The 24,078-nt window shown below is 37.4% G+C and overlaps 1 protein-coding gene and 1 long non-coding RNA gene across 6 annotated transcripts in view; one reads left to right on the top strand and one right to left on the bottom strand.

The window, feature by feature from the left end:
* Positions 1 to 23,696, bottom strand: part of LOC129723567 (serine protease inhibitor 42Dd-like) — a 29,459-nt gene extending 5,763 nt beyond the window's left edge. Inside the window, exons 1-5 of one of the 5 annotated variants that reach the window (XM_055677879.1) lie at positions 23,463 to 23,486; positions 20,905 to 21,047; positions 20,044 to 20,838; positions 19,837 to 19,978; positions 18,251 to 18,466 (exon numbers count right to left, since the gene is read on the bottom strand). In XM_055677879.1, coding sequence (XP_055533854.1) covers positions 18,345 to 18,466; positions 19,837 to 19,978; positions 20,044 to 20,838; positions 20,905 to 20,970 — 1,125 coding nt within the window. In that variant the 5' untranslated portion in view covers positions 20,971 to 21,047; positions 23,463 to 23,486 and the 3' untranslated portion in view covers positions 18,251 to 18,344. The other 4 variants (XM_055677877.1, XM_055677880.1, XM_055677881.1 and 1 more) reach the window with 4 other exon arrangements.
* Positions 11,741 to 13,191, top strand: LOC129723569 (uncharacterized). The gene is made up of 3 exons (XR_008727773.1): positions 11,741 to 11,976; positions 12,107 to 12,518; positions 12,592 to 13,191. It is a non-coding gene; the product is annotated as an uncharacterized LOC129723569 (long non-coding RNA).
* Positions 23,697 to 24,078: the final 382 nt, after the last annotated feature.

The following is a 24,078-nucleotide window of genomic DNA, read 5'->3' as shown; positions in this document are numbered from 1 at the left end:
AAAATGATCAAATACCACTCAACATGAGCGTTTCTTTAACCAGTTTGACCGCACGGAGGGCCGAAATTGTTTTGAAATCCAAGATGGCGACTTCCGGTGTCCGGAAAACAGCCTAAAGTGACCAAATACCACCCAATATGAGTATCTCTGGAACGAGAATTAAGCTGAAAATTGACCTCAGACACCATTATTAATTGTAAGATGGCTACTTCCGGATTCTAAAAAACAACCAAAAATGGCCGATTTCCATACAAAATGAGTATCTTCGGAACCAGAATGATACACAGGAGCTAGAATCGACCACAGACACCATTTTAAATTCGAAGATGGTGACATCCGGTTTCTGGAAAAAAGCCGAAAATGACCAAATAACACCCAATATGGGTGTTTCTCAAACCAGAATTACGCTCAGGGGCCAGAAATTGTCTCCAAATGCCATTTCTAAATCCAAGATGGCGACTTACGGTTCCGGATCACCGGATCCAGAATGATGCAAGGAGCTATAAATTGACCTTAGACAACAGTTTGAATTGAAAAATGGCAACTTCTGGAAAACATCCGCAAATAACCGAATACTACTACATATGGATAAGTCCGTAATCGAAATGATGTAAAGCAGCCAAGCATTGACCCTGGACACCATTTTGAATTAGAAGATGACCACTTTCAGTTTCTGGAAAACAACGAAAATAACTTAAATGCACCCAATATATATCCGGAATAGAGGTCATGTACAAAAGCCAAAAGTTGAGGATGTTGCCATTCCGATAAAACCAATTATTTTGAAACGATATAATTCAATCGCAAGGAATCAATAAATTTGAAATGTTTAAAATTATTAAATTAAACACCAAAATAGGCGGGACAAAGTTTGCCGGGTCAGCTAGTTGAATATAAATTATAATAAAAACACACATGAACGTTTTTTGTGAATGTAATTACAATAGTGTGCGCTCTTGAAGCTAAGTATCAACAATGACCAAAGCCGGATTCAAGGGGGGGGGGGGGGGCAGAAGAATTGAGCATGACCATTCATGTTTATTTCTCCTCTATAATGAACTCTAAAGAGATGCTTGTAATTTTTTTCAAAACTAAAATGTTTGTTGATGTCCAAGGAACACATCTGGGAAGAAGTGAAGGTTTTCTGATAACTAAAATTGTGCAATCCACAAAACTATGTAGAAAATAAAAAAATGACTTTCAATGCTTAAGTCGCCTCTTAATCTATGTTCAAACCAATGAAATGGGACCTTTCCTCCAGCTAAATGTTCCAAGATCTAGTTTGGGTAAAGGAAAAAAAGTAAATCGAATCTCGTAATGTGTTACTATTCACAAATCAACGAATACATCAGAAATATAAATTTTTTATGCTCGACTCACACTGATTCAAAACATGGATTTTTGTGCAAAAACATATTTGGAAATGTTAAAGAAACAACGAACATTTTATTGAAAGAAAAATCACATGTCATCGTTTTGAATTTTGACTTAGATGCGATTTGAGCTTATGCTTGAAAAGTCAAAGTTTTGCATGTATTATATGTTTTTCGAAAAAAAATCAAAGAAAGTATTCTAAGGTTTTTCTTTGTATGCAGAAAATCATCTTCAAAAATGCTTCGAACATACGTAGTTTTTTTAATAATATGTCAACTTTTAGCAATAAGATACGTGTTATTTTTTCTCAAATGTCTTTCCTGAACATTAACTAACATTTTATTGGAAAACAGTCACATATCATAGCTTTGAATTTTGATTTGCAGACAAATTGAGCCTAAATATTCATGACATTGCACGTTTTACTTAGTTTTGTGAATAATATCTACATTTTCAGTAATCAGATACCTATCATTTCTTCTCAAATGTCATTCCTGAACATGAACGAACATTTCATTGAAAACAATCACATGCTTTAAATTATGATTTAGAGACAAATTAAGCTTAAAAATCTTGGTTTTGCATTTTTCACGTAGTTTTATTAAAATTATTTAAATTTCAAATGATCAGGTACTTATTATTTTCCCTTAATTTCATCTTAAAAAAAATCACAGATCATAGATTCGAATTTTGATTTAGAGGCAAATTCAGTATGAAAAGTCATGATTTCGCATGTTTCACGTAGTTTTGTGATTATTATCTCGAGTTTTTGTAATCAAATACCTGTTATTTTTACTTGAACATCATTTAACATCTTTAACATCAACGAACTTTCTAATGAAAAAAAAAAATCACATGTCATCTCTTTGAGTTTTGATTTGGAGACGAATTGAGTATAAAAAGTCATAATTTTGCATGTCTTACGTAGTTTTGTGAATAATATTTCAAGTTTTAGTAATTAGCTATTAATTATTTTTCCTCGAATGTCTTTCCTGAACATTAACAAACATTTTACTGAGATAAGGATCTCATGTCATCGCTTTGAATTTTGGTTTAGAGGTAAATTTAGCATAAAAAGTCACAATTTTGCATGTTTTACGTAGTTTTGTGAATAATATCTCAAGTTTTAGTTATCAGATACTAAGTTTTTTCTCGAATGTCTTTCCTTAACATTACAAACATTTTAATGAAAAAGAATCACATGTCATTGCTTTGAATTTTGATTTAGACGCAAATTCAACTTAAAAAGTCATTTTTGCTTTTTTCTCGTAGTTTTGTGAATAATATATCAAATTTTAGTAATCAGCTATTAATTATTCTTCTCAAACATTAACAAACATTTTAATGAAAAAGAATCTCATATCATCGCTTCGAATTTTGATTTAGAGGTAAATTCAGTATAAAAGTCACAATTTTGCATGTTTAACGTAGTTTTGTGAATGATATCTCAAGTTTTAGTAATCAGATACTAATTATTTTTCCTCGAAAGTCTTTCCTGAACGTAACAAACATTTTAATGAAAAAAGAATCCTATGTCATCGCTTTGAATTTTGATTTAGAGGCAAATTCAGCTTGACAAGTCATAATTTTGCATGTTTTACGTAGTTTTGTGAATAATAGCTCAAATTGTAGTAATCAGGTACTAACTATTTTTCTCCAAATGTCTTCCCTGAACATCAGCGAACATTTTCCGGTTAAAAAACCTTTATGTCATCGCTTATTTTTCTGATTTAGAATGATTTTAAATGATAATGATTACTGTACACCACAGAGACGGAGGGAATAATATCAATGAGATCAAGCGTTACGGAATTCCATTTTTATATAGTAGATCTAAGACAAGACGTGACAGCTGGTCACCGTTACATTCAACCAATTTGAACCGGCTGCTGATTGGCTGAATTCGATAACGCAATCGTCACGTAGAAAATACAACGAGGTTACTTTTCACTGTAAAGCAGTGATGCTGGAGAGTCATAATATAGCTATTATAATTGTTCATAAATAATGATGCAAAAGTATGCAAGGTACATGATATTACCGAGTAATGTATTTCACTGTTATAACTTTAAAAATGCATTGATTAATCGTTTATTACTATTTCGGTTGAAGTCCAAGAAACTTAGAAAGAAAAAAATTGGGTACCAAGAAACTTAGGAAGAAAAAATTTGATAATAGCAGTATGCTTTATTGAACATAAAATAATAAATAAGAATTGAGTATTATTCGCCTATATATTGCAATTTTAATTTGTTTTATTTTCATTGACCTGCAGAAGTTGTTAAAAATAATCATTCTGGCATCAACGGTATGGAACGTTCAAAAAAATTTCGACGGGGATGACGGCCGTTACGAAAAGAAAAATAAGAAGCCAGCTGTCACGTCTTGTCTTAGGTCGCGTCTTGTCTTAGTAGTAGATATCCGTTGAATCCCACACACTTAGTCCAAAAAAAGTCGTTCGGTAATTTTTTTTACAATAATCAATCGGTAAAGTGTAATAATACCGGTATTCCTGCAAAAAAGCATCAAATTAACGACTGTTCTGTAAGATCTGTAAGTTTTACCAAAATTCTGTTAACTGTTACCGAAATATTTGCTTAATTTTACATTCACCGAAATTTGTATAACTTTTTACCGAACAACCTGTAAAAATGCCAAATTGCGAATGTGGTGGCCATTTTTCTCATACGTGCAACCAAGCAAGACGCGAATATTTTCTACTGGTGCTGCTGATTTGTTTTAATTGTTGTTGTGTGTAAACATAGGATATTTATAATTTGGAAAGTGTTAATGAATGTACGAGTCGCTAACATTTTTCGTAAGTGATCTGGTTGATTTAGTTTGATTTTAGACGGTACCAGCAGGCTCATTTATAACCGACTTTTCTGCCACCGGTATTTTTTACAGGTGCGTTCGGTATTTTTGTTCATTTTTTAAGTTTCTTTCGGTAAATTTTACTGGCTGCTCGGTTTGAAACATTACCAAAAAGCTGCGAAAATTACCGACCATTCGGTTGGTGGTTTCACAAACTGTTCGGTAATTTTCGGAAACACCGATGATTTCACCGAACGTTCAGCTGTTGAGATTCCGGTAAAATTTTACCGAATTCGGTGTTTTATTTTATGTGTGTGCACACACTTAAAATAAAACACCGAATTCGGTAAATTTTTACCGGAATCTTAACAGCTGAACGTTCGATAAAATTTTCGGTGTTTCCGAAAATTACCGAACAGTTTGTGAAACCACCAACCGAGTGGTCGGTAATTTTCGCAGCTTTTTGGTAATGTTTCAAACCGAGCAGCCAGTAAAATTTAACGCAAGAAACTTTAAAAATGAACAAAAATACCGAACGCACCTGTAAAAAATACCGGTGGCAGAAAAAGTCGGTTATAAATGAGCCTGCCGGTACCGTCTAAAATCAAACTAAATAAACCAGATTACTTACGAAAAATGTTAGCGACTCGTACATCCTGTTTCAGTAATTCACCATTAACACTCTCCAAATTATAAATATCCTATGTTTACACACACAAATCAGCAGCACCAGTACAAAATATTCGCGTTTTGCACGGTTGCACGTATGAGTAAAATGCTCACCACATTCACAATTTGGCATTTTTACAGGTTGTTCGGAAAAAGTTATACAGATTTCGGTGAATGTAAAATTAAGCAAATATTTCGGTAAAAATTAACAAAATTATGGTAAAACTTACAGATCTTACAGAACAGTCGTTAATTTGATGCTTTTTTTGCAGGTATACCGGTATTATTACACTTTACCGATGGATTACTGTAAAAAAACACCGAACGACTTTTTTTGGATTAAGTGTGCAAGTTGCCGAGTAAACTCGGATGTTTTTATAACCGAGCTTGAGATCCAGTTCTGAGTGTGTAGACCTTGAGCTTGTTTTTCAAAATGCTCCTGTGGCTTGTACGGTAACTGGAACTCCATTCTAGGGTAAAAAGACTGACAAAAGTAACTTTCGCAGTAAAGTATGTTAATCTTTCGAAGCAATTTACCTACGCTATCAGCAACTCACAGTTTTTCTAAATTGTCGCTTCTCTACAAAATTTAGCAAATTAGCGTTTCGAAGGCCAAAATTTTGGCGACGCTAACAGTTTCGCAAACCAGCTGAAAAATTAGCGAAATCGCTAAACCGCTAACTGAATATTAGCGTCGTTAATTAGCGATTAGCGGAATCGTGCCCACCACTGGCAACCAGTAATCACTACTGATGATTTTGGTACTGACTAGGTTAATGCAGATATGAACGAATCGATACACTATCATGAATCCGGTCATTCAAAAACATCATCGAACCAATAACAATTGAAAAGGCATTGGGTTTGTTCAAAACATTTTGCATTTAACGACGACTCCGGTTTTATTCATATGCATTCGGTTCCACGTTAATGACACCTAGTATTATTGATTAGGGATGCACGAGCCTTTGATACGCACCGGCTCGTGAAAGTAACCAGCGGTTTTTTGAGCGCCCCAAAACTGATCTTTGCCTGAAACCGAAGCCTACCGAAACTAGAGATACTCAGAGAGAGAGAGAGAGAGAGAGAAAGAGCGAAAGAGAGAGAGAGAGAGAGAGAGAGAGAGAGAGAGAGATAAGTGATGAGAAAAATCGTTAATTTGACAACTGGGTTTCACATATCAGAGGTGCCAGATCTTTTCTCGAAGCACTATGTTGACTAACTTTTTCATTCGACTCTAATAATATATAATAAGTGATAGTAACGGTGGAAGTCCTGAGGAATCATAAAGTGCATCGCAAATCCGTGAAGGTGTTGAATTTTATGGTTATGTTTAATTTTATTTACTTTCACCATAATTGATCATTATTTTGTGGACCATACAAAAGGTATGTGAACCAATAGATTAAAATCACTGTGATAAAGCAATTTTGGAGCATTCTCAATTCATTGTTTAGCAAGAAAACATAAAACGTTTGAAAATGAATATATCCTTTATTCTACCTGATTTCAATACCTTTCAATGTGTTACCACATACATATGACATACGTACCACTGGCGTTTTTTTCTGGTTTGGATTCTTCGAACATGGAAATGCCGATCTCTCAAATACCTAGGAAGAACCCGCGTGCTTTCCGAGGAATTGAAGACCCGTAAGATCAACATCGTAGCGCTGCAGGAGGTATGCTGGAAGGGGACGATGGTGCGTACGTACAGGGATGGTCACACCATCTACCAGAGTTGTGTAAGCACACATGAGCTGGGAACAGCTTTTATAGTGATGGGAGAGATGCAGAAGCGGGTGATCGTGTGGTGGCCAATCAGCCCTAGAATGTGCAGGTTCAGGATCAAAGGCCGTTTCCTCGACATTAGTATTATCAACGTGTATAGACCACACCTCGGAAGTGCCGATGACGTCAAGGACGAATTCTACGCGCAGTTGGAGAGTGAATATGACCGCTGCCCAAAACATGATGTTAAGATCATCATCGGGGATTACAACGCTCAGGTTGGCCAGGAGGAGGAGTAAAGAGCGGTGATTGGACGATTCAGTGCACACCAGCTGCCGAATGAAAATGGCCTCAGACTAATCGACTTTGCCACCTCCAAGAACATGGCCATACGTAGCACCTTCTTCCAGCATAGCCTCCACCATAGACTCACCTGGAGATCACCGAATAGAACAGAAACACAAATCGACCACGTTTTGATAGATGGTCGGTACTTCTCGGATATTATCGACGTCAGATCACACCGAGGCGCTAACATCGATTCGGATCACTACCTAGTGATGGTTAAGATACCCTAAAAACTATCCGTTGTGAATAACATACGGTACCGTCGCCCGCTACGGTATAGCGCGCGACTGAAGCAATACGACGTCGCAGCACAGTACGCGTCATCGCTCGAAGCTGCACTGCCAGAAGAGGGAGAGTTTGAAGAAGCCCTCTAGAGGATCGCTGGAATGCCGTTGAAACAGCTATCAGCAGTGCTGCGGAGGAAGTCCTGGGACACGTGCAACCGAATCGACGTACCGAGTGGTTTGACGAAGAATGTCGGCAGATTTTGGACGAGAAGAACGTAGCGCGGGCCACAATGCTGCGTAGAGCCACCCGTCAGAATGTGGAGCGATATAGACTGAAACGGAGGCAGCAAGTCCAACTCTGCACCACATACACGAAACACAAAAGTTCTACCAAAAACTCAACGCATTCCGCAGAGGCTTTGTTCCACGAGCCGAAATGTGTAGGGATAAGAATAGAGGCATTTTGACGGATGATCGTGCGGTGATCGAAAGGTGGAAGCAACACTAAGATGAACACCTGAATGACGTGCATGCAGGAGACCACAACAGGAGCGGAGAAGACGATGCAACGAACGACGACGATGTGTCACCCCCAACAACAAGCGAAGTTAAGGATGCGATCCGGCAACTCAAGAACAACAAAGCGGCCGGAAAAGTCGGCATCGGAGCTGAGCTTATTAAGATGGGCCCCGACAAACTGGCTAGCTCGCTGCATCGACTGATCGTCGAGATCTGGGAAACAGAACAGCTACCATTACAGACTGATCGTCGAGATCTGGGAAACAGAACAGCTACCAGAGGAGTGGAAAGAAGGGGTTATCTGCCCCATATACTTTCAGAATTTCTATACTTCCATACAAAACCAATTGTTTCAGCATTATAGGGATGGGCGGAACGGTTCTTTTGCAAGAGCGGCTCTGAACCGACTCATATGAACGGCTCATGGTTCACAATGATTCACGAGCGTTGACAGTTCGTGTTGTCTCGGTAGACTTCGGGTTCGCGCGAACCAAGCAGTTCTGGTGCGCTCAAAGAACCGTGGTTCTTTTTCATGAGCCGTTTGTTCTTTCGCTCTTTTCTAAGAACCGGTTCATATGAACGGCCCGTGAGCCGTGCGCCCAACCCTATTCAGCAAGGGTTGAACAGTTTGAACAGTGTTACTCGTTCCAAAAAGCTGATTCTGTTCGAACAACCAATTACAGCCCCTCAAACAATTTTGATAGCTTGTTAAGCTTTAGTCCAACCGAAATCCGCCAAACACCAGCTTAACAAACTATAAATCAACCGATTTTTTCGTTGGGAGTTTACAAAATGCCAAACTTTGTTATATCACAAGGCAAATACCACATACATAAGACATACGTAACACTGGCGTTTTTTCTGGTACACGTTGCCCCATATTACTCCGTACCTCGTCCTGTCAAACTGCTCGATAAATAATGAACAAAATGAATTTCCTTTTTCTCGACTTTATCGAGCCCCAAAGAACGCGGTGGCGACCCAATTTCGAAAAATAAATTTCCTGATATTCCCTGATTTCCCTGATCGAAAAATTAAATCCCTGATATTCCCTGATTCTCCCGGTTTTTCCCGGTAGTCGCCACCCTGCATAAGGAACTGTCAAAAAGTTATTTACAAAATCAATGCAGCCTTTTTCGAGTAGGAACGAGACAAATGCAGGGCTGCGCAGGTACACTGCCTTCGAAAACAACTCAAACGGCGATTTTATTCAGATTGTGGTACCATTCGAGCAGTTCATTTTGTACCAACTTTTTTGGAAGATTTCTTCCTGAGTGTTACGTATGTCTTATGTATGTGCAAATACCACAAGGCAAAAAAAGTAATAAGGCAGAGTAGCTGCGCATTTTTTTTTGGTTTGAAAATCGAAACCCGACTATATCAAACAAAAAATAATTATAAGATAAGGATGCTTAATATCATGCAACTGTAGATATCACTGACATTTAAATACCATGCGAGGCTCAAAGCTTTAGCACAGGGTCAAATTTGTATGAGAAATCGACCCTAAGAAAATGTCGGGCTCGGGTCGGCTTCGACAGAAAAAAAAAATTCGGATTCGGAAGTTCGGAAATTGGAATAAAAATTATCTGTCAGTGTCATTCCAATTGAGCAAACAACCTATCAAACACGTGTGGGGAAAAGAGAAAGGATGTTCAGTGTTACCAGTGTAACCAGCGTTACTTTGGATAACACGGCGCCACTCTAGTTATATATAGGCACTCTAGGGTCGGACACTGTGCAAATGTGCTGAAAAAAACAATTACCTGACACTTAACCATGTGGAACGAGAACCAAAACAACCCAATTTTGACAAATTCGTGGGAATGTGTTGGTTTCTCTCAAACTAGCAATACTCAGAGGGAGAGATATGCGGAGAGAATGTTGTGAGCCAAACAAACATGTCAAAATCCGAGCCAAACGAACAAGAAAGGTAACACATTGAGAGGTATTGCAATCAAGTACAACAAAGGTCGAGTTTATTATGTTACGTTTTTCTTGTTCTATTGCTAAACAATGAATTAAGAATGTTTCAAAATTGCATTATCTCAGTGATTTTCAACCGGAGGTTCACAAATCTTGTGTGTGGTTCACAAAATAATAATGAATTATGGTGAAAGTGTATAAAATTCAACATAAACAAAAAAAAATTAACCCCTTCAGAGTTTTTCTGATGCACTTTACTTTTCCCCAGGACTTCCATCGTCACCACCAAAAATACGAGTCTAAAAAAGTTAGTCAACAATGCGTTTGAGAAGAAATCTGGCACCTCCGACATGTAAAACCCAGTTATCAAATCGGCGTTTTTTTCATCGCTTATCTCTCTCTCTCTGAGGATCTCTATCTCAAACTACATCCTGCCTCTTCCGAGTTTAGTCCGGGGTAGAAAAAGTGTAGACCGAGACAGAAAAAGTGTAGTTCGGAAAGTAAAAAAAAAAAAACAGTTACAGCGTGTAGAGCTTAATTGATCACCACCGGATTGCCACCTCGTTACTGACCAGGATCGACCGGCAGGGTGGCGAAAAAGTTTTCAAAACCAAATTCTCTGATTCGCCCAGATATTCCCTGAGATATAACATTCATTTCCCTAATATTTTTCGGCATTCGGCACAAAAAGTGCAACGTATTGGACTTATACACTGGTTGAAATGAAAGGCCAAAGTTAATGTAACGAATGAAAGTAAAGAATTTATTTAAACACCGATCTGATCTCTACAAGATCACATTTAACAATAAAGGATAAAAGGACGCTCTTTTACGCGCTACTGTTTACTGGTTCAGTGTTGCCATATTATAACACTGATATGGTTGTACACGCGTAGTACCAAACACGACAAGGGGAGCACAGATGTTGTTCTTCCAATACTCCTCCTCGACATTTTTTGCCACCATTTGGAAAGAGTCCCATCATTTTAGCGAACTCCCTTTGTTTGATTACATAAAATGGTTTTGTAAGCACATCCGCCACCATGTGTTGCGATGGACAATACTTCAACTGTAACACTTTGTCGTTGCATAACTCTCTGACGTAATGCTCCCGCGTCTCAATATGCTTAGAACGCTGACTCGTTCGTTCTGAGGTTACGAAGGTAATGCAGCTCTGGTTATCTTCCATCACCGTCATGGGTCCTTCGCATGGTAAACCCAATTCTGAAACTACTAAATTTCATAAGCCATAGAAGTTCTTGACTTGCTTCACTTAGTGCCACCAATTCCGACTCCATCGAAGATAATGTGACACTTATTTGCTTTCGACTGCACCAAGATACAGCTCCACCAGCATACAAATAAACAAAACCTGTGGTTGACTTTCTGGAACGAATATCGCCCGCCCAATCCGCATCAGAATATCCGACCAAATTGCCACCGCAATTACTAACCGTTAATTTCCAATCTTTTGTTGCCTTCAAGTAGCATACCACTCGCTTAGCCGCTACCCAATCGGCCTCAGTAGGTGTACTCACTTTCCGTCCCAGGATTGATGCACTTACTGCTACGTCTGGCCGAGCACAAACTGCTATGTACAACGACGAGACTTCTATATACTGTTCCATCTGGAAAAGCACTGCTATTGTCATCTTCCTTCACGTATCCACTTTCCATCGGCGTATTTGCTTTTTTCGCTTCACGTAGGCCAAATTTCTCGACAACTCGGTCGATGTAACCTTCCAAAGACACACTATATCCATTTACCTCACGAGGTACTTGCATACCAAGAAAGTAACTAAAATCATCGAGATCCGTCATCTCAAATTGTCTCTTCAATTGCTCGTACACGGCATTAATTATGGATTCGTTCACACTGCCCACGATAATGTCGTCTACGTAAACCAATAAATACACCAGCTTTTCTTTCAACATTTTCGTATACAGACAAGTGTCTGCAGTACACTGTTTGAAGCCAATGTTTTGCAGAACACAATCCAAACGCTTGTTACAATATCTTGCAGACTGCTTCAGCCCGTAAATGCTCCTTCTCAATCGACAAACCATGTGATCTTTACCTTTAACCACGTGTCCAGGCGGTTGTACAACTCTTCATCAAGTTTGCTATGCAAGTAGGCGGTTTTCACGTTAAAATGTTTCAATTTAATTTCTTTCCTACTTGCCAAAGCCGACAAAAACCGAAAAGTCGTGTGCGTGGTTACCGGTGCAAACACCTCGTCGTAATCTTCCCCATAGATCTGCGAGAAACCCTGCGCTACCAGCCGTGCCTTATATTTGGTTACCTCACCTAAAGCATTGTGTTTCAACTTATAAACCCAACGGCAACCAACAGGCTTTCGGCCCTCAGGTAAGTTTACCAGTCCCCATGTCCCGTTTTATGAATGGGATTACAATTTCGTCTGCCATGGCCTATTTCCATTGATATTTTTGCTCACAGACCATAGCATTTTTAAAGTTTTTCGCTTCTACCGCGACAGTTCCGGCTACGAAGATCTCTTCTATCAACCTACTTGCCGGAATGCCCTTCGTAGAGTGTCGAGAGCGCCTGGCTATTTCATCAAGAGGATAGCTCTAAAATGAAGAATCATTATCAGAAGCACTTGCATAGGGCAGCACATCCGAATTTTCAGAATCTTCCAACTCATTATCCACATTCGAAATCGCAGTATCTTCTAAATCCAACTCAATCGAGGGTGAAAGGTTGCAGCAGACTGCTCAGGTACGGTTTCCTTCACAAGGCACTGTTCAAAGTTTTCGCATCTCTACCGATGATGATGAGTCCCGACTGCACATTCAAGAAGCGATATGCTTTTCGCCCCTCTGCGTAGCCCACAAAAACTAGCTTCTCTGACTTGCGATCCAGAGCTTTGCGTTTTTCCTTCGGAACATGTACGTATGCTTCGCTTCCAAAAACTTTCAAATGATTGTACAAGGGTATCTTCTTCTTCCATATTTCATACAGCGTACACACTTCCGATGACGGGCAGCGAATTTGGAAATAGTTTGCCGTATTGATAGCCTCCCCCCAGAACTTTTTCTTCAAGTCCGAGTCAGCATTATCTCTTTTAGATAACGGTTTTCCGCTCAGCTACACTGTTTTGTTGCGGTGAATACGGTGCCGTCTTTTGATGCTCAATACCACAATCTGCGAAAAACTTTTTCATAACTCGACAAGAATACTCACCAACCCCATCCGACCGGATGCACTTGGGACAGTGACCAAAATGGTTTTTAACCATGTTACAGTATTCACGCATCTTTTCTTCGGAATCTGATTTGCGCTGCAGCAAATAAATCACCGAATATCGACTAAAATCAAACAGTACAGAGAGTCCGAGGTCTGCAATCTTGCTCACCGAAAGTAGATTACTCGCGAGAGATGGCACATTAAAAACATTTTCTAAACCTAATTTCAATTGAGCACCTTTGCCGTTAACGCAAGAAATTTTACTGGAACCAGCTTCAACTGATTTCACATTATTCCCATCGGCCAAACAAATGATCGCCTCTCTAGAACGGTCAAGCTCACCAAGAATGGATTTATCGTTGGTCATGTGGGAAGTAGCACCTGAATCAGGTACTAAACACCTTTTTCCCCGACACTACCAATATCAACAACTAAACACATTTCATATTCCACATCGGACTCGGCAGCCAAATTAACTCTCCCTTGTCGATCCTGCATCAATTTCCAACAGTCACGTCAATAATGCCCTTCTTTCTTTCAGTAATGACAAACTTTAGCTTTACTTTTCTTTACGATTTGCTTCTCACTGGAAAATTTCTACTTTTCAGCGAATGATACAGTAGCAAAGCTTTCTCGCTTCCGGGAACCTTCTCGCCTCGCCGCACAGTGGGGAATCGCTGGCCATCGACCCAAAATTGAAAATGCGAAATTTATTTTAATTATATTTTTCCTAAAGTTGTATACTATTGAAGTGCCAGAATCCAAATTTTAGTGCCTTAAATAATACCACTTATCTCGCACAAAATCCTCCAAAGACTGCATATTCCAATAGTTTTGTTGTTTGGAACACCAACACTAGTATTTTTAGTAGATTTCACTATTTATTTTCTCGCTAAACACACTTTAAAAGAATAAATTACGTGGAGATAAAAACGCGCACAAACAATCGGCCTTGTTGCCAGTTACTCTCCCCCATATTAAAACTAGCAAAACTCAGAGGGAGAGACATGCGAAGAGAGTGTTGTGAGCCAAACGAACATGTCAAAATTCGAGCCAAACGAACAAGAAAGGTGACACATTGAAAAGTATTGCAATAAGGTTCACTAAAGAATATATTTTTACACGTTTTTAATGTTTTATTGCTAAAACATGAATTGAGAATGCTCCAAAGTTGCTTCATCACAGAGATTTTTAACTGGGGGTTCACAAACCCTTTGTATGGTCTACAGAATAAAAATGAGAGTATAGAAAACTAAACATAAACATAAAAATTAACACCTGCACGGTTTTTGTGATGCACTTTATTATTCACCAGGACTTCCACCGTCACGATCAGTTAAAGGAGCCGAATAAAAAAGTTAGTGAACATTGCGCTTTGAGAAGAGATCTGGCACCTCTGATATGTGGAACCTAGTTGCCAAATCAGCGGTTTTTGTCATCGCTTATCTCTCCCTCTGAGGATCTCTAATTAAAACTGTACTAAAAAAGAACACAAAAATAAAGATAACGGTGGAAGTGAATGAAAAGAAGAATGCGACAAAAAGAAGCAATATAATATAGACACTTTGAAAAAAACAAGTTAAAAGTGATTTTCAACACGAATTGATATTTTCTATTGATATTTTTTCTTATTTTCTCAATAACTGAATAATATTTTTATGTTTTTTTACGGAATATGAAAATTTTTCAAGCATCATGCATTTTATTTTCCGAAAAATTGAAACCGTCGTAAAATTTTTTTCACAAAATATATATAAAAGACATGAAAATCTCCCTGGCGTCAAAAACACGCTTTTTTATGCAAAAATATCAAATTCGGACTCTGCGTCCCAAAATTATATAAAAACCATGTATTTTCCATGATTTGAAGACATTTTTTTGCTTGTCCAGCATTTGTATGGAGTCGCCCCACTGTGCGCCGCCGGCCTTCATCCAGTGTTCCTTCATTTCTTCCCCTAGCGCCGTGAGCCGAAGTCTCAGCTCTGCCATAGTCTTCAGGTGTTCTGCCATGTACCCGTCATCGGACATTCGAATGGACACTAACTTACGCACTATGTGGATCTTACTCGATAGGGACGCTCGCTCGTGGTAGTCCTTCAGAGCATCCCACATCTCTTTCGCCGTCTTCTGCATAACATGAATCGGTTGCGTGTCTTGAAGTGCCAACCCAACCAATGCCTGCGCCTTCTCATCTTTTGAGATCAAGGCAGCATCAGCATTCTCAGGTTTCGGATCGGTCACTACACTCAGCATTTTTTGCCGTGTTATCAGAAACCGCGTCTTAAACCTTCAGATACCGTAATTCTGGTCGTTAAATTTTTCAATCAAGATTTTCGTGTATGCCATTTTGTTTTCGATAGCACACTTTGTCTTTCTCGATAATCACAGCAATCCACCAATCGTATCTAATAAATACGATTCCCGCACTTTAACTCAACTGGGCCACATAACCCTGGGAGGGAGTAACGGACACGAAGCTGTGTGAGTGTCAAAATGAACCAGAATGAGCTGTCATTGACTGTCAATTTGAACCAAGGAAAAAAAAGCAATTTTTTGCGATGAGTATTGTTATAACTGATACCTTTCAGTTGCTCGAAAAAATATTCATCGCAAACAGTTTTTGTATTCATTGTCGTTTTACAAAATATTTTAGTTTGTTTTTACGAAAACAATAAATTTCATAGGCTTTAAGTAATAATCATGCTAGCGTACTTCGATTATTAAACTTGCTCTTCTCTGGATTTAAGGCTTCAGTTACAATTTCAAACACACTTATTACGGTCAAACTAAAAACTCTGAAAAAACTTTTATACAACGGCAAATAAAAAAAAAAAACACAGACTCGACAAATTAGTCTGTAAAATTTGCACATTCAGTATTTCTGATGTTACTAAAAACTTCGTTTGAGTCATGCATGCGTTACAGCAAAAAGACAGTTACACGCTATCAGGAAACGACACATGTGCGTGTTCTCTGTTTTGAGTGTAGTATTCGTTTCTCCCTCCCAGACATAACCTATAGACCATTTTACGAGACGTTTCTGAACTCAATTCATGAATGAAATTTTGACAGAAAGCTCGGAACCGCTGACGCAACATCAATACCAGCAGGATCCGTGACACCTGTCAGTTCGTAAAATGGTATGATAAAATGAACTTATACACTTATAAAAATGAAAGGCCAAAGTTAATGTAACGAATGAAATTAAAGAATTTATTTAAACAACGATTTGATCTCTACAAGAGCACGTTTAACAATAAAGGATAAAAGGACGCTCTTTTACGCGCTACTTTTTACTGGTGCATTGTTGCCATATTATAACACTGATATGGTTGTACACGCGTAGTATCAAACACGACAGGGGGAGCACAAATGTTGTTCTTCCAATACAACGTAGAATAACGTAACTTAACAATTGAATGTGAAGCCGAACCGTAGAGGTCCAGAATTGGCTTTTCATGCTAAAAATTCAATTTTTGCGCTAGAGTCGTTTAAAAAAATCTCGTCTCGGTTAAAATTTTTTCCTAGAATATTTTTCAGTTTTCCCTGATATTCCGTGATCAGGGCCTGTCCATGATTTCCCTGATCGAAAAATGAATTCCCTGTATTTCCCTGATTTTCCAGGTTTTCGACACCCTGGATCGGGTTTTGCACATCGAATTTTCAATTATTGGCCAGAGCTTTCAAAACATCTACTGGTTTGTACTAATTTCACTAAAACATGTTGAGTTATCTGAGTTTAAATATATTTTTTTAGATTCTTTCACACAATTTTTCAATGTGAGGTCTGAGAACTGGGTTTTGATCATAACTTCAAATTTTAGGGGTATTCGAAAAACTTTAAGTATGCGCGCTATTAACACTTGACTAGAGCTAGTACCCACACTAGGTCACATCAAAAGCTCTTGCATTTTTTACTATTTGTAGCACCGTGAAACAATTGTGCGTTAGATGCCAAAAAATCTGGTTTTCTTAAAAACCCTATAACTCAGCCAAATATTCACCGATTTTCATAAAACCACTTTTGTTTGAATCGGCATTGAATATTATTTCAAAATTTTATTGTATTTGTAGTATCTTTCTTACAAAAATAGGTGAAAAATTTCAAGTTATGTTGAAAAATAGCATGTAAAAGTCTAAAAAATTATATTTAAACTCAAATAATTCAACATGTTTCAGTGATATTAGTACAAACCTGTAAATGTTTTGAAAGCTCTGTTTATCTTCTTTCCAAAACTGCCTCAATATTGAAAATCGGTTGAGAAATGACTGAGTTAAAAAAAATATATGCCCTGAGGTCCAAAAAACCGTATTTTGACCATAACTTCAGATTTTTGGGGTGTTTGGAAACATTCTAGTATGAGCGAATGTTACACTCAACAAGACCTACAACCTCCACCAGATCACTTCAGAAGTTTTTGTGTTTTTTCACCATTTGTAGCACCGCGAAATAATTGTGGTATAGAAGCCAAAAATTCTGGTTTTCTTAAAAAAGATATAACTCAGTCAAATATTCACCGATTTTCACAAAACCACTTTTGTTTGATTCGTCATTGAATATAACTTCAAAAGTTTAGTGTATTTGTAGTATCTTTCTCATAAAAACAGGTGGCAAATTTCAAATTAAATCGAAAAATTGCGTGAAATAACTCAACATGTTTTAGTGATATTAGTACAAACCAGTAGATTTTTTGAAAGCTCTGTTTATCTTCTTTCCAAAACTGCCTCAATATTGAAAATCGGTTGAGAAATGACTGAGTTAAAAAAAATTGTATGCACTGATGTCCAAAAAACCGTATTTTGACCATAACTTCAGATTTTGGGGGTGTTTGGAAAATTTCTAGTATGAGCGAATGTTACACTCAACAAGACCTATAACCTACGCTAGGTCACTTCAGAAGTTCTAAATCGCTGTAGCACAGTGTTATGAGCGGCTTCGGCTGAAACAGGCTCTTATATAGGCCAAATAGCATGTTTAAAATTGCAAGGATTCTGTCGACCGTGCTTGGGAAGCAGTCATATAACGACCAATCAGAGGTCGAATTTTTCGTTTTGACAAGGCTTGACTATTTACAATAGTAAAATAGTGTGAATACTTTTTTTTACTTTTTTCGGTTTTAGATTTTCATTTCACATCCCTATGTAGCCGAACTACCTGAGAGAAGTATTCTACTTAAAAAAAAAAAAAAAAAAAAAAAAAAAAAACAGTTACAGGGTAGAAAGTGTAGTCTGAGTGTAGCTATACTGCGAAAACGAATTTGACATTAAGCAAAAACCTATCAAATATCAGCAGCTAGGTAATCCGGAATCCTAATGTATGAACATGTCTAGCTGTGTGAAAAGTTATTCCAAAAACTATTACTTTTTCAATGCATTTATTCTTAGTAATTCGTTAAGTATTCTTAATGTGATATTTCGCAGCGAATTACATGTGTGAAGCTAACAACAGATGTTTATTGTACAATATATGTTAAATAATAATATATTCACTGTTGAACTGTCTAAGCAAATCGTTCCATCACATGAAGTCAGGCATGTATCATTTTTCCAATAAAATATATTTGATCGCCTTGTTTTAAAAGGTACATGAATGGATGGTCAACGGTGAAAAAGGGATGGTTAATCATGCACCTCATCTGCATAATCATGCCTGAGAAAAACACCAAAGATTAAACACTTATAGAAAATTTACACATAAATCGTTTGAACCGTAAATTATCTATTACAAATTAATGTATAAAAATGAAGGGTATTCAAAAATGCACTTGATAACGACAGTGATAATATTTACACAAATTCTTATCCATTTGCCGTGATTAGATATAGCTTCAGCTATGAGGAAAGCTTCATATGTGCGATGGATCAAGAAACGATTACAAAATATATTTCAAATGCGGTTTAAAATCTGGTTACAATTCTTCATGTCTCGTCAACATGTGACCTAGATGAACGATTTTTACTATGAAAATTATATGGTTTTTCGTTAAAAGCAAACACATAAATGGATGATCTACTTTGAAGTACGATGTGGATCTAATCGCTCTCTTGAGGCGCGCAAAGGTAGCTACGAATTGCAAAAATCTCATTAAGCATATCTATATTAAAAAAATATAGTATACTGCCGTGGTACGCATAAGTGTCATATGCTACAAAAGAGTTAAATGAGAAAAACGCATTTGAAGTTTCAAATACAGTCAGGTTTTTTTTACGCGTTTTTTTTATACGCGGTTCTTTTAACGAGGTTTTTTTAACGCGGATTTTTGAATTAACGCGGTTTTTTTACGCGGATTTTTGAATTACCGCGGTTTTTTTTAAGCGATACCGCGCTAATTCGAAAAATTTTTCACGAATTTCCGAATTAACGTGGGTTGGAACCAGAAACGTTTAAATGTTTATCTAGTAAAAGACTTAGTCCAAAAAATACTCTCCGCCCACCGAAAGATCCGGAATAACCGCCAAAGAGGACAATTTTTAATACTGGTTCTAGAACGTCTAGGGTTTTTTCTAAAGCCCTTCTTGCTGGACTACTTTACGCGGATTTTTAAAAAAACGTGTTTTTTTTTACGCGGATTTTTGAATTAACGCGGTTTTTTTACGCGGATTTTTTAATTAACGCGGATTTTCTTACGCGGATTTTCGAATTAACGCGTTTTTTTTTACGAGGTACGTATCCCCCGCGTAAAAAAAACCTGACTGTATGCAACTATCCTGTTCCTAATGTGACAAATTGACTTCGAATTTTTTTCGAGTTTTCAAATATAAACCCCATATTTCGAAAACATACTAAAAATGACGTATAAGCAATAAAACCTCAAACGTGTTAAAACATAACATTTGACGATTATGCGTCCCACGACAGTGTGGATAACACGCAACCTGTTTCAGTTTTAATACAGTCATTTGAAGAAATTAGATTATATGAAAAATGAAACATGCATTAAATACATCTAACGAGGTTTTAACAAATTAAATCTGAAATTTGCTGCGATGTTTACCGATAAAAACAGAAATGTTGCTTACCAGTTGCTGCTGCAGCTTCAGCTCCTTCCTCGTTGACTTCAATAAATGCTTTGTGTATGACTTTTGATACTTTGAGTGGATCCGATTGATCCAAAAGTCCGCTAAAATCGGCCTGGTCTGTAAACATTCTTTTTATTCCAAGCTAGAAAGGAATATATGTACACGTTTAGGAATTTTGAATCTATTAGTACAACCAACAATGTTTACCTTTTCTAATGTTTCTTGTAGGTCAATATCGAATTCAATTTTAAACTTTGGTAAAAATACTTCTACTTCTTGTGTATACATTTTAGTCATCAAGTAAGGAATATCGATAGTAAGGAGCGTGTCTTCAAGCTTTTTCAACCCATCTCGTTCATTTGGAAGCATAATTAACATTGTAACATCGCTGTCACAGTAGGGTAATTCAAGCATGGTTAGTCCTAGTTCTTCGAATACGCCATGTTTGAAATGTTTTTTAGTATTCATCATTGGAACATCTACTGATGCTGTGGCACTAATCCAAAAAGGCATTGGTCGGGTGCTGGCTGGATTGAATTGGTGAGTCCACGTTCCTTTGAAATGAATGGCATTAACAAGGACCATTCGGGTGTAATCATCGAGAGCATCAGGAGAGATGAGATCATGAATTTTGTTGTTAGTTTTCTGTTCCACCCATGTGTTGATCGTTTTTGCTGCTTTAATATTCTCAGCGAAATTAATATTTTCAGCTTCCGATTGAAATTTTTTAACCGCAATTTCGTGGAAGTCTGACTTCAGTGAATACCGTTCCATAACATACATCTTATTAGCAATTTTAAGGCTTTTGTTAGTACTCAAATTTGCTAATATGTTTCCGTAACTTTCTGCTACATTGACTTTTTCAGCAGAATTTCCATATTTTAATGCTGAAAACAGTTCATCGGCGGTTATGCCCCCCGCGCCCATCGCTGCAAATGACAAACAGGTGCTAATAGAAAACGGGGAGATAACAACATTTTTCTTTTCACCAGAAATAATTTGCTGAAAGACACGTAATCAATAATTAGATAAGCTTCTGATTCATTGATAAGCACTAATTTTTCCTACCGTATATAGTTCCAACGCAAAATCATTAGTTTTTCGAACAAACTGGGTATCGACTTCATTAGCCATCGTTGTATATAAAATGAAATGCAATACTATCAGGACTATCAGGCAATGCGAGAAAATTGTGCGTATGCTAAACACCACTGAAACAAATGAACTATATTATTCTACTGAAACAACTGCCAGAAAAAAATCGGTTTTAAATATATATTTGCCGATATGTTTCACTATATGCCGATTGTTTCACCACGAGAAAATTGGGAATCCATGTTTGCCAATGATGGTGACTTAAAGTAAATTGAGTTTTACGTTTATTTACATAATTCATTTTAAACTTAAAGGTAGAGATTGATATTGTCGTGGACAGAAAGCGACGATCAACCTAAATTTAGATATTTTTAATCTCGTTAATTTTTAAACGTTTTTCTACCTAAATATGTATTGAGTTATTAATATATTTTGACTAAAATGAAGCGATAATAATGTTTTTATTATCAACTGAAAATTGCCAATTTTTTCGTGTCCTAATACATGTGTTAGTAGTAGTAGATACTGTAATATTAAAGCTGTGGTGTAGCCATTTGGAATATTCAAGCAGTGACCTCATCAGCAGACTGCATATCAGAAAATCCAACCGATTTAAAGTCAAACGCGTGATTCACAAAAAACGCCCTCGCCCTCTTATCCCATCTTCCAATCATTATTTCCAATGCCTATCCTGCCACGAGTTCTTATGAATTTTATCTTTTGTGAATGACATAGAAATAAAGTAAGGGGCCATCCACATACCACGTGGACAGCCTTGGGGGGGGGGGGGTGGTTGGGTAATGTCCACGGTCCATACAATTTTTTTAAATTTATATGAGCAGTTGTCCACGGAGGGGGAGGGGGGGGGGTCAAAATCGCTAAAAATCTGTCCACGTGGTATGTGGATGGCCCCTAAACTAAAATGATCTTGTCGTGCAATTTATATAAATATAAATAGATTTAACGATAACGATAGTTGATTTGAGGTGTTATTTAAATGCTTTATGCTGTACCGATCTGGTCAAGTTGCTGTTCAACAAGTAAGAAAACGCTGATTTTGAAGCGTCCTCCTTGGTTTGGTACACTCGAATTACATAGACTTACTGGTGTTGGAACATTAGAAGCTATGTCAAATAAAATTATTAACAATTTTCGACAAAAACCATTGCAATCCTCAATTGAAACGATAAGCTCTCTCTTTATAGCCATTATGTTAGCAATTAAGTTGCAGAATATATATAGTTTGCTTGTCTTTCAGTAACGCGCACGACAAACGAAAGTTACTCAAATTGCCTTTTTCCCAAGCAAACTCTGAAGCTGAGGTACACTAAAGTTTGTTATTTTTTTGTGGGTAGCAACGCAAACACTGCTGTTCTGACCTTTGCTTTTAATCCTCCACTCACCTCCTCTCGCCTGGTATGCAGAAAGTGCAAGGAAATTAAAGCTAACTGCGTCTTAACTAATGTTCGGCACACGTGTTAAATTAGCACACAGCGAAGGAAAAAAATCACCTCTAGCGATTAATGAATACATATAAAACTAGCCTAGGATGCGTTTACATCGTCGTCAGTATGCGAAAAACAAAGTATCGGTGCTGGTGCACTCTTTTTGCTTTCCTCTTTACGACATATTTCTATTCATTAGTGTACACCACAATACGTGGTTCTCAATGTGCACAACTCGGTATATGAAGTTATTCGTCTCTGTTACAGAGAGCGATCAGAACTTGTTATATCCTTATTCTTTTGACTCATGAATATGATTTTTTGTCAGAAAAAGAAAGAAAATGACAGTGTATGCTCTCCTACTCTCGCTTAAACTCAACCGCTGCCGAAGTAGTTCCTTCCCCCACACATTCCCTCTCACCGCACCACACCTCTGCTGCTGTTCAGGCGACATGATTTTCTCCTCTTGCTATCCTTTCTTCCCGTAACTACCGGCCTATGGAAAGACAAACGCAACGATCGAATTGCTTCTCAGAGCTGATGTAGTCTAGTCATGTGTTTGTTTTCTCCCAGAAACCTATGCACCCTATCATCATTTCATTATAGGTTGAGAGGATTCGAGTTTAGTCCCGGCCTGTACACTTCGTGAAGTGCACATATGATGAATAAACGACGATTGCATCATATTCGTTTCGTTTCCATCACTGTTAGCACATGGCTATAGGTTCTGATGCATCAGTGCATCGACAAAAACCGCCAAAAACGTAATAAAGAGTAGAAAGCAGTTTTAAGATATAAGAAAGACATAGTATCAAAGATATCAAGCATGTAAATGAAATCTAAAGTTACCCAAACCACAGTCAGTTGTAAGTTTACTTCCCCTTTTTTGACAAGTAGGTTAAAATCCCTACGAATGATAAGTCCTAATTGCGAAAGCAAACAAATCCTAGCAATTAAAATTACAAATTTCTAACAGTGTTAAGTAGTCGCCATATTTATCATGAATACTTAAGCTACTTACAAATCCCCCCCTCCCCTTAAAAAGAAAAAAAAAACTGGCTTTATGAATAAAAATAGAAACTGAACCTGTGGTTATAACTGTTGTGGAAATCGACGTTATACCAAAACGATTTATCAACGTTGAACACTTACTTGCTGGAAAGCATAATAAATACATTCACGTATTTATTTGCTTGTTTACATATCTCATGTAACATGCAAACATGTTTATGTTATTTGGATAACTCTTTAATTTTAAATCTCAGATTTCAAAGTAAGAATGAAGACTGCGTCAAATAACAGCTGACACATTTGGCAAGCAACTACACGCTCGTGAAAAGTAACACGGCGAATGAATTAGTTTTAATTCAATTTCATAAGTTGCATGGAAACGTCAAAAAATGAATACCGCATTTGGTGATTCTGTGTAATTTTTACACTGATTTTAACTTAATCTAGAATAACTCATTTTTGAATTTACCACTATAACTCAATTTTGAGTAGCAAGCATGAAAAAACGACACCATTATTTGACACGAGTGAAAAGGCGGCACCATGATTCAACATTTGTGCGCCATTATTTAGCCTTTGCGGCCGTGTTATCTATTCTTGTGGCTGTTTGAGTGATTCCAAAAAATGAGAAAATCGCTGGGAAGGTGGTCACGGACATTTTAAAAAGCTTTAAGGTACACATATAAACTTT

The sequence above is a fragment of the Wyeomyia smithii genome, chromosome 2 (assembly GCF_029784165.1).
Source record: "Wyeomyia smithii strain HCP4-BCI-WySm-NY-G18 chromosome 2, ASM2978416v1, whole genome shotgun sequence".
Taxonomy (NCBI): domain Eukaryota; kingdom Metazoa; phylum Arthropoda; class Insecta; order Diptera; family Culicidae; genus Wyeomyia; species Wyeomyia smithii.
Note: the sequence above shows the minus strand (reverse complement) of the source record. Positions and strands in the feature narration are given on the sequence as shown.